The sequence below is a fragment of the Chroicocephalus ridibundus genome, chromosome 1 (genome assembly GCF_963924245.1).
Source record: "Chroicocephalus ridibundus chromosome 1, bChrRid1.1, whole genome shotgun sequence".
NCBI lineage: Eukaryota > Metazoa > Chordata > Aves > Charadriiformes > Laridae > Chroicocephalus > Chroicocephalus ridibundus.
In genome coordinates this window covers 212,164,310-212,180,894 of record NC_086284.1, presented here as the reverse complement: position 1 = coordinate 212,180,894, position 16,585 = coordinate 212,164,310, and the positions used below count along the sequence as shown (strand labels likewise).

General features: G+C 52.0%; 2 protein-coding genes across 3 annotated transcripts in view; one reads left to right on the top strand and one right to left on the bottom strand.

Moving 5' to 3' along the window:
- The first annotated feature begins 4,611 nt into the window (after positions 1 to 4,611).
- On the top strand, positions 4,612 to 15,160 carry TMEM243 (transmembrane protein 243). The gene is made up of 4 exons (XM_063323576.1): positions 4,612 to 4,792; positions 12,271 to 12,321; positions 13,192 to 13,296; positions 14,534 to 15,160. The coding sequence occupies exons 1-4, from the start codon at positions 4,715 to 4,717 to the stop codon at positions 14,654 to 14,656; spliced, it is 357 nt and encodes a 118-aa protein (XP_063179646.1). The 5' UTR covers positions 4,612 to 4,714; the 3' UTR covers positions 14,657 to 15,160.
- Positions 15,161 to 15,410: 250 nt separating this feature from the next.
- Positions 15,411 to 16,585, bottom strand: part of DMTF1 (cyclin D binding myb like transcription factor 1) — a 30,522-nt gene continuing 29,347 nt past the window's right edge. For both annotated transcript variants that reach the window (XM_063323573.1, XM_063323575.1), the window contains one exon: positions 15,411 to 16,420. In XM_063323573.1, the coding sequence (XP_063179643.1) occupies positions 16,311 to 16,420 (110 nt within the window). In that variant the 3' untranslated portion in view covers positions 15,411 to 16,310. The remainder of the gene's footprint in view (positions 16,421 to 16,585) is intronic.

The following is a 16,585-nucleotide window of genomic DNA, read 5'->3' as shown; positions in this document are numbered from 1 at the left end:
GCTTGGAAAGGATGGCTGATTTCCAGCGCCAACCCCCTTCCCCCACTTTATACTGTTTTTCACAAGTTGATCAAACTCCATCTGTAAAGCAGTGTGATTCTCTGCTCCCCAGAACCCTGCCTGAAATGTTGTCCTAGAGCTGCTCTCCTTCCATTAACTGAAATCCCCCAGCCAGGACGGGATGCTACAGGTGGATCTTTCGGAGCCATTTGCTCTCATGCCAACATAACCCATTATCTTAAACATTTTGTCTCCCTCCTTAGCATTTATTCCTTCCCAAAACCTGCAGTTTTCCTTCTTGGCCTCCCTTTTGCGGGACTAACCAAGCCAAGCTTTTCAGTTTTCTCTTGGAGGATGGGCCCTTGTGCTGATCATCCCACCGCCGAGTTCCTCCCAGTGCCTGCTGCAGAGCAGAATGGTCTCTCCCGAGCCAAAACGACGAGCAGACTCCAGATGGGATCTCACTGGTACCTGGTACCGTGGCAGAAATCACTCCTTTTTCCTGTAGAAATTCCTCTCCCTTGATCACATGAGCCTGCGCTGCTGTTACACCACATTGGTTCATGGATATCGTATGACCGGCACCAAAAGCTTTCTTCTCCTTCTCCATTTCTGATGGAGGAAATCCCAGCTTAGGGCAGAAATTCCTGTTTGTCTCCAAGCGACCCGTGAGTCTTGACACATCCGCACCCCGCTCGCTGCTGTTGTTCCTGTATAACCTCCGACAAATGATCTCTCAGAGAAACTTTTCTCTTAGCTTGTTTCTTCCCTTCCCTGAGGACTACTGCTACAAAGAGTTATTCATTCCCATGCTCTGAAGGAATTCAGCTGCACCGTGCGCTGACAGGGAGAACGAAACTCGTGGCCGGGACCACGTGCACAAGCAGCGGTCTGGCTGAGATACTTGCTGCCGGGGACCATCATCTCTCGGATGAAGTGGACCGCCTCCCACAGGACGTTTCTCACCTAATGATCCAAGCGTGTCTCCTACGGAGAAAGAGGACTCAGCTCCACTAGACACACCATGTGCTGAACAAACGTTGTCATCCACTGGAGGAGACACGATTGGTCACACCATTTGTAAACTGACAACAGACGCTTGGACAAGTCAGCTGCTAAATCCGCGACGTTGTCTCTTGCGTCCGATACGTTAATGGCTCAATCAGGTTCTCACTCATCAAATTAGAGTTGGCGCCTACTCACTGAACCTGTCACCCAGAGAAGCACTTGGACGCACAAGCAAGTGGTCCAGGCAGGAGATGCAGATCGGTTAAATGGAGAAGACATGTAGCATTTAAAAAATGAGATACTGCAGCAAAGCATGGGCTGAGTTAACTCCCCCATTCTGCTCTCAGCATGGACACCCAAGCACTTTGTCCCCTCCAAGATGTGTTTGGCTGGTCCCAGGGCCAGGAGACAGCCCGCAGGGGCCAGGTTGTCCCACACCGCCACCGAGGCCCAGCTGTGATCTCAGTGCTGCCATGGCACCAGCTCACTGGGGCTGTGACCCATCTCTGAAGACCACAGGCCCCTGCATCCTGGAGGTCAAACTAATGGCTATTGTCTAGTGAAATTCAAGAACAGAAAATATTATTCTAGAGATCTAAGGATGAAGTCTGGTCTTTTTACTCCTGGGCAGTCTAAGAGACACCTTTTGTACCAGAGCTTCAAGTGTTGGAGGTGCTTCTGATGGAGAAGGAAGGAAGCAATAGAAAGGGAGTTTTTGTCAGTTGATGTCCTAAAGAGGTTGAGACAAGCACAACCCACCCTCCTTGGCCAGAAAGACGAAAGGAGTCTCGAAATGAGCTACGCAAGTGAAACTCCTGGTGAAACAACAGATAAATCATAGAATCATAGAATGGTTTAGGTTGGAAGGGACCTTAAAGATCATCTAGTTCCAACTCCTCTCACTAGACCAGGTTGCTCAAAGCCCCATCCAGCCTGGCCTTGAACACCTCCAGGGATGGGGATGGGGCATCCACAGCTTCTCTGGGCAGAGTGGATAAATAAATGGTTTTTATTTGTCTTAAGAAACCCACCTAGCACTGGTTGGCATCTTCATCTCATCTATTAACTGTTTATTGGTGCTATTTATGTTCAAGTAATGGGTTTTCATCAGGTTTTGCCTGTGTTTTGCATCTGTTCTTAATTACTGGTAATTAGGCAATAGCTGCTGAAGCAGGTTGTGTCCCTTTGTCCCATTTGAGACCTAACTCCAAGCACAATCGCAGTACGCGACGCAGGGGACTCCCACAGTAGCTCCCCTCCAGCTCCCCTGGCCCCCACCAGACCCAACGCAACCCTCAGGATTTAACTTGGGCAGAGCCCGAGCCCACTCAGGAGTAAAATATATAAAGGCTGAAAAACAAACGTGAAACTGGCTGTAAGGTCTCTGTAGGTCAAGAGCACCTGTGTGTCAGGAAGCCACGTCCTTCACCCCATGGGATTTTTTTATTCCGAGCGGCTCAAGATGCCATGAAGAGTCTTTCCACTGAGTCCTGGAGACCCTTCTTCACCAAGCAGCAAGCGTGGGAACAAATGCTGGAGGGTTCCAGGAGGTTTTCCCAACTTTCCACCCGGTACTTCAGCTCAGGACAAAGTCAAGCTCGTCAAAAGCTTGATAATTTTCTGGCCTTGCTTGAATTTAACGCCTTTCATCTTTGAAGTTGCGGTGCTTTGGTCTTCAAGCGCTTCGACCGCGGAGGCCAAGTGGAGATCAAGTGGACCTGGAGCCCTGTGTACACAGCACCTGCCCCGAGGCCAAGCCAATTCCCCCACCGCTTTTCACTTGAAACGACCCAAATGTTTCTCAAGAAAAGTGACTGGTTTTACTGGACTTGTTCAAGAGTTGGGGTGCTCCTGGGCGCCGTGGGCAAGGGCCTGAAGGTGGGGCCTGGGGGTGAGCAGGAACCGACCCCCAACCGAACAACCGCACAGACAATGAGTATTTACAGCTGGTTTTCTTCTTTCTGGTCTTTTTTCGCTGCAGATCAGGCCTCTAAAGCTTTTCTGTCCAGCAAGAAGGAAATGCCCATCGTATTTCTACTAGATTTCATTGGTATTTACTGGAATTTCTCGTTCAGGGCAAGAAACCTCCTGGGAAGTTGTGGGGAGGTGTGTGATGGGGGAGAACAGGGTTGGGAGGAAACATCAGAACCAGTTTGAACAAAAAAAACTAAAATCTGTCCTGGGAGATGTGACATTTAGTGCATCTTCAGTGGTATCTATTCATCCCGAAATGCACTTGGAGGAACGTTGTAGCTACGAGGGGCTGGGGACATCCGCGAGGAGAGATACTTTGTGAGACCAAGTGCTGGGGTTAGAAAAAGTGAAATTAAGAAAAAGTAAAATATAAAGTAAATTAATAAAAATAAACTAATAAAAAGAAATAAATAAAAAAATCAATCAAATAAAAATAATAAAAATGTCAATTAATAAAAACAAGAGTAATTAAAAGGAATAAAAATTAATTATAAATCACCAGGCTTTCACGCATGCTAAACCCACCTTGGGCTCTGACAAAGCAGCAGCAGCTTTCGGCAACGCGGAGGCAGCGCAGGGGGTGTCCCTTGGTGAAGCCGAGCGAAACCTTCGGCTCTTGTACAGGGCAAAAATACTGCACCGCCGCCGGTCCCAGCTCCGGGGATAATCGCTCCCTTTTGTCTGATTTATGTAGGTGACAGATGCAGGCGACTGGGAAGACTGTGCAAGTTCATTTTTCAGCTCTGCCAGTGTCAGGTGTATAAAGTAAATTAAAATAACCTAAAATAAAAAAAACCACAATAGAAAATAAAATAAAATGAAATAAACAAACTAAATAAAAAATAAAGTGAAAAATAAAACAAAAAATAAAATAAAAATAAAAAATTAAAAAATTAAAAAATAAACAAAACTAAACTAATAAAATAAAAACCAAAATAAAAAATAACATAGAATAAATAAAAGAAATAAAAATAAAATACAAAAAGTAAAATAAAAATAAAATAGAAAAAGTAAAATAAAAATAAAAAATAAAATAATAAATAAAACTCCAAGTAAACTAGAAAATAAAATACAATAAACGAATTAAATAAAAATGAAATAAAAATAAAAAAGTAAAAGAAAAATAAAAAATAAAAAACCCCAAATAAAACAGAAAATAAAATCTAAAATAAAATAACAAAAACAAAATAACAAAAAAAACCCCAGAAAACCCCCAAAATAAACTAACAATCCCCCACGCAAAATAACAAGCAAACAAAAAAATAACTAAAAATAAAACAAACAAAAATAAAAGCTTGATGTCTCCAAACCCCAATATCGCCATCAATAATGAGATTTGTTTAAATAACAGCTTTGTTGGATAACAAATAAATATAACAACTAATAGACACGGTGACCGCAACTCCTCTCCCACCCCCCGACCCCCCCCTGCCCCCCACCCGACCCCGGGCCGGCGCTGGCGACTCTGTAGCCGCGCAGTTCCCGCGGATCCGCTCCGCGCCCGCGTAATTCCCGGCACCACCACCCCCCCGTGCGCCGACAGACACGCGTATAACCTCCCCCCCCCCATCCATCCCCTCCGCAGCCCCCCCGGGGGCGGGGCGGGGCGGGGCGTGCCGGGGGGGCGGGGGGGGGCGTGTCGGGTCGCGGAGCGGCGCGGCGGGTCGCGGAGCGGCGCGGAGCGGGGGCGCAGCATGAGGGCGAGCCCCCCCGTCCCCGCCGGCCCCGCGCCATGGAGGGATTCGCCGCCCGCGGGTACGGCACCGGCGGGGCCGACAACCGGCCGCTCTTCGGGGAGACCTCGGCCAGGGTAAGGGCGGCGGGGGGGGGCGGGGGGGGGGAAACACCGCCCGGAGCCCGCATGGGGACCCCCAACACCCCCCGCAACGGCAAAATTAACCCCCGCCAAGAAAACGCTGCTGAAACCAACCCCAACGAAAATACCCCCCCCAGGAACGAAGGATTCCCTCCCCTCCTCTTCCCCCCCCCCCCCCCCCCCCCGAGTAACGGCAGCTCCCGGGCTCGGGAGAAGCAGCACCGGGTACCGCAGGCAGGAGAACGCCGGGCGGGAACCTGCCCAAATCCGGCGAATAATAACAATAATAATTAAAAAAAAAAAAATAAAAAAAAATTCATATTTCTCCCCCCCCGCAAAAAAAACCCCAAACAAAACCAGCAGTAAAAATTAGTAGAGCAACAACAACAAAGCTGCGGCCCAAGGGGAAAATATAAAAGGAGCGCCCCCCCCCCCCAAAAAAAAAAAAAAAAAAATTGCAAAAGAAAGCAAGCCTGTCAAATTAGCAGGAAAAAAAAAATATATATAACACCGTAAAAAAATATAAACCAAAAAATAAATAAAAAAATAAAAACAAACCCCTCCTCATCAGCGCCTCAAAACAAAAATAATCCATCAAAAACACCCCAAACAAGCAAAAAAAAAACCACCCCCAAATTTAAAAAAAAAACCCAAATTTAAAAAAAACAACCCAGACCAACGCAATCCCCCAAAGCCAGAGCCCCTCCCCGAGTAAACTCCCAAAACAGCCCCCTGTCAAAGAAATAAACTTCCAAATGACACCCCCCCCCCCCCCCCCCGCCGTGGCGGGGAGCGGGGGCTCGGGGTGCAGAGACCCCCGGGGTCGGGGGGACCCTCTGGTTTGGGCACGGGGGGGTGGTGGTGTCATCCCAGCCAGGGTGCCCCAACCAGCCACGCGTGGCCCCGCAGCCCCCCCAAAATGGGGTTCAGGGCTGCAGCCCCCCCCAGCCCTGAGCTGCATCCCGCCCGGTTTTGGGGGGGGTCTTTGCTGGGGATGGGGATGGGGGGGAGCCGCTTTTGGGAGTTTCGTTTTAATTACCCTCCTGGGAATTAATTTTTTTCCCCGTGGTGGTGACTCTTCAGGTGTCAATCCCCCGTAGTGCCGCTCGGCTTTTGGGGGATGGGGGGGGGGAGCTGCGCTGGGGAGGGGGCTCCCCGGCATTGGGATCCCTCGGGAATGGCCAGAACCCGGCGCTGCCCACCCGTTTCCAGCTGGGTGGGGGGCGGTTGGGGGCTTAGGGTTTGTCCCCTGGTAGGACCCATCGACGTGGGTTTGGAGGGGTGAAATCGTGCGGAGTTAGTCACAAAAGTGTATGAAATTCATCAGCCCCCCGCCCCCCCCCCTTAATACTTGGAAATGCTGCTGAAATTATAACGATTAATGACAATATAAATAAAGTGATAGCAGCTAAATTTTGGGGGGAAAAAAGAATGGTATGGGATAGGAGGAGGACATCGAAGAGGGGGGACATGAGTGGAGGACATCCATGAATTGAGGGGGGATGGGTCGTCTCCCCCCCCCGCGCCCGCCAGCGGGCGCCAGCCTTGATGGGGAGCGCTGGCGACGAGGGGACCGTCACCACTGTGCCCTGCGCGGGGTCGCGGTGGATGGTCCTTGGCCGGGGATTTTGGGAAGCCTCCAGAGGTGGGGGCTTCTGGGGACTGGGCTGTGCCGTTGGAGCCAGGCAGTGATCCCGGTGGGCAAACCCCGAATTTTCCAGCCCAGGCCAAGCCTTCCATCCCTGACCCCCGCGTCTCCTTCTGGTTGAGGCTCCACTCGCGGTAAATCATCAACACGGGGTGCTAATTGCAGTTCCTGGGCTTGAACGGGGGTCCAGTGTCCTGCACATCACCCCCCGCCCATCTCCTGTGGCTGTTTTTGTGATCCATCCTATGGGACCGGCGGTGGCTCATGGTGTCTCGCTGCCGTAGCCATGTCTGACGGACACAGGATCGCTGGACTGGGCTGGGGTGGTTTCCTCCGTGATTCTGGGGTTGCTGGTGAAGTCCGGAGCTGGAAATGTTCTGTCTTGGAAACGGTGAAGCTAAAGTTTGCCTTAAAATGGGAGCAAGTCTGCCGGGAGAAGCGCATCTGCCCATGCCCTGGTTCTGCTTTTGGATCTCCAAGTGATGGCTGGTTCCAGCAAACTGGGACCTTCTGCTCGGACTGGACATGAGGCCTCAGGGAGGGACAACGCTTGTGCCCCAGGAAGCCCCATGCGCAAATCAGGGGCCTTGCACCCTTGCCGGCGGTTGGCGATGGATGTGGAGGTGGGGATGGGGATGCCCTCTTCTTATGCTTTCCTGGTCTCCAAGCTGGTGGCTTTGAGGCTAAAGCCACCCTGTGGGGACGAGAGAGCTGAGCAGCAGCGTTGGTCTTTTTCCCCTGCCGTGGTCCAGCTGCTCCTGCCACGCTTGCCCTCCTGTGTCAGCTGCTGAGCAGAGGCTGGGGACAAGCTGGTACCAAAGAGGTCTCTGGTGGGAAGGGCGAGCAGAGCAAGACAAGGCTGGTGGATTGAGCTGTGGTTCCTGGGGATGCAGCGCTGGCAGCCAGCGGGTAGGAGATGATGCAAAGCAAAGGCATGAGCAGTCAGGTGATGAAGAGGAGACAGAGCCTCACAGATGCAGGACTTCTTGGGTAGGAAGTTGAAAGTAGAAGCTGCTCGGGTTCCTCCGCCATGGGAGCGTTTCAGTACAAGCGCGTGAGCGTTAACTGCTGTGGGTTGGAAGCAGAAGGCAGGGGAAGGAGGCTGAGCACCCCAAGACGGGAACGAGGAGCTGCTGAGGGCACAACAGCCTTTCTCTCTGTCTTGAAGTGGGAGGGTGGCCAGCGTGGCAGTGAGCACAGCTCTTCTCGTGTACTGCGATATACTGTCCGCTGCTCCGCGTAGTTTAATCCGGCACTAGGCTGAGGTGTCCCCTCCGGCCGCAACGGGCTGCAATTGCTGCGACCATCTGGACTTGCTGATGTAAGGCATAAAAATGGCTTTTCTGTCATGCCTGCAGAGATGCCACCAGCTACCCACCCTCCGGGGGACCAGCCTGTTCCCCCGTCCTGGCCAAGCCTCTGCCGGGAGCTTGTTCCCCATGGGCTCAGCCCAAAAGCCCCTGACTTGGAGGACCGAAGCATAGAATAGAAAATCATAGAATCGTCTAGGTTGGAAGGGACCTTTAAGATCATCGAGTCCAACCATCAACCTCACAGAGCCAAACCCACCACTAACCCATGTCCCTCAGCACCAAGTCTACCCATCTTTTAAATACCTCCAGGGATGGCGATTCCACCACTTCCCTGGGCAGCCTCTTCCAATCTTTGATAACCCTTTTGGTGAAGAAATTTTTCCTAATATCCAATCTATGCAAGGTGCCAAGCTGGAATGGGGTGAAGAGCAAGGCTGTCACTCTGTCAAAGCCCGTGCTGCGGATACACCGTCAGTCCTGCCTCAGTTTCCCTCTTGCTCGAAGTAACCCTGACCCAAACCCTGAAGGATCTTGGATTGTGCTCTCCTGCTTTGAAAGGACTTGATCCTTCCTCACCTCATCTCCTGACGCAGAGGCAGCTGGAGGGAGACCTCTGTGCCGCAGCAGCTCCCTGGGGCCGGCTGGGTGCCTCCAGGCCCTGCAGCACCCTCCCCGGAGTCGGAGGAGAGGCCAGAAACCCTCCTGTTTTGAAATGCAGCTTGTGCAGTGCCGAACTGTGGGATTCATTGCCCTTCTGGGGAACCAGCTGCTGGCTGAACGGGGAGCAGCCACGAGGAGAAGGATTTGGGGGTGCTGGTGGATGAGAAGCTCAACACCCACCAGCAACGTGCGCCCACAGCCCAGAAAGCCACCCGCATCCTGGGCTGCATCCCCGGCAGCGTGGCCAGCAGGGCCAGGGGGGGATTCTGCCCCTCTGCTCCGCTCTGGTGAGACCCCACCTGCAGTGCTGCCTCCAGCTCTGGAGCCCTCAGCACAGGAAGGACATGGACCTGTTGGAGCAGGTCCAGAGGAGGCCACAAAGATGCTCAGAGGGCTGGAGCCCCTCTGCTGTGAGGACAGGCTGAGAGAGTTGGGGTTGTTCAGCCTGGAGAAGAGAAGGCTCCAGGGAGACCTTACAGCCCCTTCCAGTACCTAAAGGGGCTCCAGGAGAGATGGGGAGGGACTCTTGATCAGGGAGTGGAGTGATAGGACGATAGGTAGTGGTTTTAAACTGAAAGAGGGAGATTTAGATGAGATATCAGGAAGAAATTCTTTACTGTGAGGGTGGTGAGACACTGGCCCAGGTTGCCCAGAGAAGCTGTGGCTGCCCCATCCCTGGAGGTGTTCAAGGCCAGGCTGGATGGGGCTTTGAGCAGCCTGGTCTAGTGGGAGGTGTCCCTGCCCATGGCAGGGGGGTGGAACTAGATGGTCTTTAAGGTTCCTTCCAACCCAAACCCCTCAGTGATTCTATGATTCTATCACACGCTGCTGAGCTGTCTCAGGAGTTAGTGTCCGTGTCCAAGTGCCCTGTGCCGGTGCAGGTGCCCTCCCAGCAGCGCCGGCCAGGCAGGGAGCAGCACACGTGCTCATCCTCTTTTTGTTTTGTTTTGTTTTTTTTTTTCTTTGTAATCTTTTTACTCCAGCCGCTCTCAGAGCCAGGGAATACATAGTGATGCGGGAGAAAAATCCTCCCTGCCTCAGCCGTGCTGGTGGCAGGAGCTGGCTGTGTCACCTGGCTGCCGCGGCTTGTGGGACACAGGGCTCATTCCAGCCCGTTTCTGCCGTGCCCGGTCGGTGTCCACCAGCGGCTGCGCGCTCGGACGCGGCGTGGAGGTGAAAGGCTCCGTCATCCCCAATCCCTTTAGCCGTCTCGGCCTCTGCTTGTGTATTTTTAACCTTTTTGCTGTGCTAAGCTGCCTGGGGCTGAGGTGTCAGCGGGCACCGGGGAATACAGCCTCTCGCCGCTTTGCCAAGCCTGGGATTTCAGGATCAGTGGCTGTAATCCGCGGATCCTGAAATACCTTCTTCTGCCGGTGTCGCATTTGGAAAATTTTAGTGACCGCGGGTTTGACCGTGGGGAAGGGGATGCCCTGACCCGCAGGGAATGGCTGCCACGTGGCAAAGCCGCTCCGCTGCCGGCGTCCGTACCGGATCTGGCTGTCGCTGTGATGTCCGTCACTCGGTGGCGTGAGATGAGAGATCCCTGTGCTGGGGGGACGCTGTCTCCTGCACCCCGTACAACAGGCGGAGAGAAATGCTCCGTGGTCACCGCCGAGGCCGACCCCCTCGTTTTCTCCCGGCAGAACAGTCTCTGTCCTGGCAAAACGGGTGAATTCTTCCCATCTGGAAATTGCCGCCCTCCAAGTCTGTAGTTAATTAGGAGAAAACTAATCATGCCTGAGTTTCTGGATGGCGTCTCCTGTCCGCAGGTGTGTGGCCGTGTGTCCGTCCCTGCCGGGCTGTCTGCAGGGAGCAGGCTGTGGCTGTGCCCTTGCTGGGGTAGCTGTATGGGATGGCTCCGCAGCCGGCCCCTCGGCTTTCCCGTCCCTGTTCGAAACCCATCTCCCCACGGCACAAAGGGAGAAGGGATCCAGCTGCTCGCCTCCGGCCACCCCTTTGGTCCATGGGGAGCTGAGCCCAAATGCAAGCTCCGGTCCCCCTCTGTAAAACCACCTTGGTGGGCTCAGATGGGTCTGCAGGGCCAGGCAGAGCAAAACCGCCGTCCTCTCCCGGCAGGGCCCGATACCGGAGCTGCTGTGGGGGTAGGGACCCCTCCGCGTACCATCTACCTTAAATCAGCTAAAGAACTCAACACTACCTTTAGCTTGGGTGGAGGAGCCCAGCCGAGGCGCCGCAGTGTGCTCTCCTGGAGGGAGCGCGCTTGCATTCCGCCCTCTCGCTTATTTACCTGGAGTTATTTCTCTTGGCTCCGTTTTCGGGTGGGTGGTGGGTACCTCGTGGATGGCTCCCAGAGGCTGCCGTCGCGTCGCCGACACCGCGTGGGTGAACGCCGGTGAGGAGAAGGGGTTTGTGCCTGGTTGGAGGAGGACCTTTGTGCAGAGGGTGCTGGTGACCATGCCCTGTGGAGGTGGGTCACCTCCCGCTGCCGCAGCCACCGCCATGCCCCCAGGGTTGGCACCTCTGAGCTGTAGGAGCACAACGGGGCTGGTTTTACATTGAGGAGCCAGGGGCTAATAGAAGGTTTTAAAACTCATCTTGCTGTGGCCTTTTCCCTCGGGGCTTGGAGGGACCCAACAGCCACCGGCCAGGCACCGGCACCCGAGCTCCACCGAGCCTCGGGTCAGGGCTGGTGGTCTTCTGCCTTCTCCTCTGCGTGCTCTGCTCTCTCCTCCTGCCCCGCTGCTGCCACGCGGTACTTCTTCACAACCTGGGCCTTCTCCCTGAACAGATCAGCTTCCAAAATTTAATGCCAGGAGCGGAAGGAAGGGTGCAAGACCAGGTGGAGGGAAACCTGGGTTGTCCTGCCCGCTGGCTGGGATGTCTTTGGACAAGATGCTGCCTCAGCTCTCACCAGTGACTCTCCTTTTCTCACTTTCTTTTAATCGTACCTGTTTAATGACTCTCAGTATAATTAATTGAATTTTGGGTTTTTCCTCTGCGCATCTTTCCTGCTGCTCTTCCAGCATTTACCCGGGGAGCCAGCCCTAGGGGGGGGTTACCCCTGGCTGCACACAACCCAGTCCGACTTGGGCGATAGACGTTTATACTCAGAGCAGCGCCCTGAAGAAAGGGGGGAGGCAGCTATCCCGGCGGGGATGGGAACGGTCTCCTTTTGCATCAAATCGTTTCTTCCTCCAGCGAGCGCGTCAGTACCGGGGTGCTGCCCTGGGCGCTCCCCTGAGCCCGGCGTCACTGCTGGTCCTTGCCCTGATGCCATCTGGGGTGGGATTGTGATGCTGACACCGAGGGATACCTCTTCCCAGGTGCCACAGGGTTGCCCCCTCCCAGCCAAGCGTTTGATACGGATGGGGAGTAGCAGAAAGAAGTGGGGGGGAATATCTGTCCATCCAAGCAGAGCCGCCCCCAGGCGTGCTCAGGTCTGGTGGTGTCTGGGGGGCAGGGCTGGGGCGGGGGGGGACACTTCACCTCCTTGCCAGAACGAAGACACCATTGAGTTCACTCTCAGGCGCTGAGGCTAAACCAAGCTTTTTCTGACAACCTCCGCCGGCGCACTCCCACTTCTTAAAATGTTTTTTAAAAGGATTTGCACAACTGTAACCGATGCGGCTGTAGCGAAGGAACCAGCGGCAGGGGAGCAAACCCGCTGCCCAAGGACGCAGCCGGTACAACCTCCCTGAGGTCCGTGGACTCAGGGAGAGCCCTCCCGCCTGGCAGAGCTGGCCCGGGAGCCTCGATGGCGCTGCTGGGGATGACGTGGGGCCTGGCCGATGTGCTGCTCTCGGCAGTCTCCAGTACCGTTCTGTTTTATGTGGGTTTTGAGGTATTTTTTTTGGCAAGGCGTGCGTGTAACTGTCCTCTCTCTTCTGCAGGACAGAGTCATCAATCTAGTCGTTGGCGGCTTAACGTCCTTGCTGCTTGTAGTAAGTATCCCCTGTTCGATCCCGCGGTTCGCACCTCCCTTAGGTGACGGGGTGAAAACCAGAATTTTTCCCCAAAACGGGTGGTGAAGCTTCACTGACCGAACAGGCTGCAGTTTGGGGCCCAGGTAGTCACTTTGGGGCGCATCTGTCTTTCAAAACTCTTTGAGGAGAGGGGAAGGAGAATACCTTTCTTCAAGCCATCTTTTAAGTTCCGGTTGTGCAATAAAAAGCCCCAAGTCCGTGGGCAGATTGTCCCTCCCGGCTGAGCGTGAGGCTGGGTGAGATGACAATGTGCTTGTGATCCAGGAGAACGTGTTCGCCTCTCTTTATTTCCTTCTATTTATGATTTATTTCCCTCTATTTATGGCTTATAGGAGTTTTACCAAAGTTTTCATTTTGTCTCGAGCTATGCCTTCCCCAAGCTTTAAAGATGAACCCAACGCCATCACGACTGGAGAGCATCAGTCCTGTGGTGGCACCATCGTCGGCAAGGCGAGGTGCAGGGAGGCGTTAGGGACAGCCAAGGTTCCAGCTGGTGGAAAGCTTGGCTGAAGGGATGGTCCTACACGGGCAGCGTGTCCCCCCGCGCCTGCTGGCTCTCCGGGTATCTGGAGGATGGTTTCCAGCAACAAGCCAGAGGAGCAAAGCTTTCATTTTTTCCCCACCCCTTAAGTCTGCAGTTGTGTCAAAGCAGTTTTCCTCCAGAATTTTACATTTCCCTCCACCTCTCCTCACCGTGGGAGCGGAAGAGCAGGGAGGGGCGTGCGGAGGTGGGCGCGAGCGCTGCGGTTCACCGGCTGCCAGGGAGAGCCTCTTCTCCTGGCAGCTCTGGAGAGAGCGAAGTCTTCACCTTTGTTTTCCTCCATACAGGTCACACTAATCAGTGCTTTTGTCTTCCCGCAACTACCTCCAAAACCTGTGAATATATTTTTCGCTTTCTGCATCTCCTTGTGTTGCATTTCTGCCGGCATACTTGTAAGTACCGCCACGGCTGCCGTGCAAGCTTTTGAGTGCGTGACTGAGGGTGAAATCCGAGTAAAATCTGCTTTACGTGGCGCCGCCTCCTTTTTTACGCTCTCCTAGAGAAGCTTTCCTGCCTCCATAGAACAAGTTGACAATGAAGGAGTGGTGAGCAGTTTCGCGTTCACGGCAGAGCAAGCGTGTGAACTAAGCCAACGCCTGCAGACCAGCTGTGATGCCAGACTTGTCACCTCTGTGACAGTGTCACCTGTAGCTGCCAGTGGAGACATAAAGTAGGAACCCGGAGAGCAGAGCAGTGAGATGGGAATGCAGAGATGGATTGCCCTGCAGAAGACTAGGGGTGGAGCAAAACGCTCCCCACTCAACGGTGGGGACAGCTGGGCACTTGTAGAAGTCAGTGGCCTTTCAGGCACAGGGGATGAGTTGGTGAGAAGCAAGAGGTGGTGAGAAGCTACAGCAGGTGGCATTTCATCTGGGTAGTGGCAGAGGTTTCTCTACTCAACAGCTGCAGCATCCCAAGAGAGCTGGTCCCAAGCGTTGGCCAAGGGAAGGGGCAGGTCGGAGTTCTCAGTGGCTCCCTCCTCTGCTGTAGCTTTTCTTACCCAGAGTGTTCTCCTTCCTCCAGCTGTGACCTGAACGGTCCCGGCCCCTCACTGCTGGGTAAGCTGGGAAGGTGCTCTGCGTTGCCCAGTCAGTACTAGTTTCTGATTCTACAGCTGGTAGCCATGACTCTGCCCAAGGTAGACCATGCAGTGCAAAACCTGACGTGTGTCGTCATCAACCAGCGTGTAGACAGTTTTGAATATTTAAAAGCAAAACCAACCAACCCACCCTCTTCAACAAAGCTGACAAGATAACCCATGTCTTCGTAGCCAATGTGGCACCCTAGTTTCACGAACAGCCTTGTTTGGTTGGACGAGATGACCTTTAAAGGTCTCTTCCAACCCAAACTATGCTATGGTTTTGGGTAGGAAACACCTTGCCAAATTCGTGTTTGTGTATTCCACAAGCATGTTAAGAAAACGTAGGTGGTATTTCTTAATTGTTAAGAAAATTCGCTGGACTCTACACCCAAGTCTTCTCTAATCAGATGAAGCTGGGCTGTTTTACCGAAAAAGAAATAATCCCCAAACCACAAACCAACTTCTGGAAGCTGGTGTTTCAGTTACTATAGAAAGTTTCCTCAGAAGAAGGACCTGGCCTTTTAATACAAACTCCTCCTCTTTTCTAGATCTACTGGTATCGACAAGGAGACCTGGAACCTAAATTTAGGAACCTAATTTACTATATATTATTTTCTATCGTCATGTTATGTATATGTGCCAACCTGTACTTCCATGAAGTGGGCAAATGATGGACATTGGGAATACCCAGCAACGATGCTGCTGTGTCAGACTGCTTTCAGCTCAGCTCTCAGCGCTACCCAAGACGTTTAAGTGAGGACAATCAGCCTGAGAGGAGAGAAGCGGGTTGTGCAAGGAGAAATCAGTACATGATTTTCATGTAAATGTATATGTAATGTCCCTCTTGTTGGGGAGAATTATTGCCATAAGACGTGACATTCTGCTTTTTTTTGAAGAGCTACTGTTGCACTTAATGAACATTCCAGTTGTACTGATGTTTCAGAATGGCACAAGCTTTTTCATTTTGGAAAAAACTGCATTTTTTTATTACTGTACAAATAAACTGCAGCATTGCAAGGATCTGTAGCAGTATAAATAAATGGCATCTTACAGTTACGTAAGACAAATACTCTTTATTTCGTTTAAACTGAATATACAATTATTTCTGTTCCCTAGGCAACCATTTGAAACTACAACTTATTTTTCACATTAACAAAAACCACAGACTGAAAAAGACCAACTCTTGATTATGAAGAGCTAATTACAGAAATAAATAAAATAATTTATACATGAGTCTTTAGTTTCTATAGCTTTTTCTCTCAATCCCTAGCTAACAGGCTGCTGCTCAGCCTAGTGTCTGTTTCAACCCTTGAATGTAGGAATTAATTGGCTTCCTTTGCCTCGGGGCGCTGTGCCCAAATTCTCACAGAGCTTTTTTTTTTTCCAAGACTTTGCCACCTCCACACCCACCCACCCCCCCCCCCATTTACTGACTTGCTGCATAAATCACCTCTGGAGAGGTGGCTGGTAGTGTCGTGTAAACAGTGAGAGAGTCAAATGTTCCCGCCTTACTCACAACAATCAAAGAAGTTACGAGCTTGTGGGGGCGAGGCTGGCGGGTCCCAGTAGCTTCCCTTTCTCATAGCCCTTCCCTTTTTATTAGCTTGCTGTAGTGATGAAAGAAAAGAAAATAAAAAATAAAAAAAGAATTCCACAAGTGATCTTTCTGAGCTCCATCCGTTGCCAGCAACGGACTCCTCAGGAATGAGCAGACCAGGCAAGTCCCATAAACATCTGTGTCTTCTTCCTATGCTGTAGACGTACTAACAAGCCAGATGAGATGGGAACACAGGCCATTCCTCCATGATGCTGCCCACGCTCCCTGAAGTCTTTGATGGAATACATTTCTTCCTGAAATGTAACAGTCTCTTACTCCATGTATTACAAGAGTCAGTAAGTGCAGAAATCCTCACCCATTCTTCATGAAACATGTGCAAACTCGTTCTTGCTGCGGCACTAAGAGGCTACGGTCCACAATCCTTGACTTCTGCCCAGTTTTTCCAGATGTGCGGTTCTGCACACCAGTAACAAGTCAGATCAGAGTTGACCACGTGGATCCCAGCAGTGAGCACTGCAACAGATTTCTTTAAAACACTGAAACACCCTGGCTGAGACGCGGTACGTCAGGCTTCGGTTGGCTGCTCTGTAACCCTTTACAAATGAGGTAAATAGCCTGAGCAGAGAAAGTGCACCGTACTCATTTCAAACTGAAAGTTTCTGGTTAAAAACACGGACCGACTGCTTTCTTTGGAAATGTGGCACAGGGGTTGTACTAATTTTACAATGCAAACATGGTCAATAGAAAACGGACACGATGACTGCTTCTCAGTGACAGCTCACTAAATCTTCAACATCCTTTGAATCTTCTGAGTCGGGACTGCCCAACGATGAGCCGATAATGTGTGACCCGTCTCCGTGATGCTGCAGGATGGGATCTGTCAAGAGACATAGCACGTTAGAGCTATTACTTACTGTGCCATTATAACAAGACATAAAATACTGAGGAGACAGAAAGTGCAGTCTGGAATTTTAACCAATTTTAAGCGATGTTGCTCAAATGAAACTAGTCATTTCTCAATTTCTAGTTTCAAGGTAGGCTA

Bases quoted from the DNA above. Each gene is read 5' to 3' on its own strand.
- TMEM243 (XM_063323576.1), top strand. From the start codon at position 4,715: ATGGAGGGATTCGCCGCCCGCGGGTACGGCACCGGCGGGGCCGACAAC. The intron at 12,322-13,191 runs GTAAGTATCCCC...TCCTCCATACAG, and splicing joins TAACGTCCTTGCTGCTTGTA to GTCACACTAATCAGTGCTTT. The intron at 13,297-14,533 runs GTAAGTACCGCC...CCTCTTTTCTAG, and splicing joins GCATTTCTGCCGGCATACTT to ATCTACTGGTATCGACAAGG.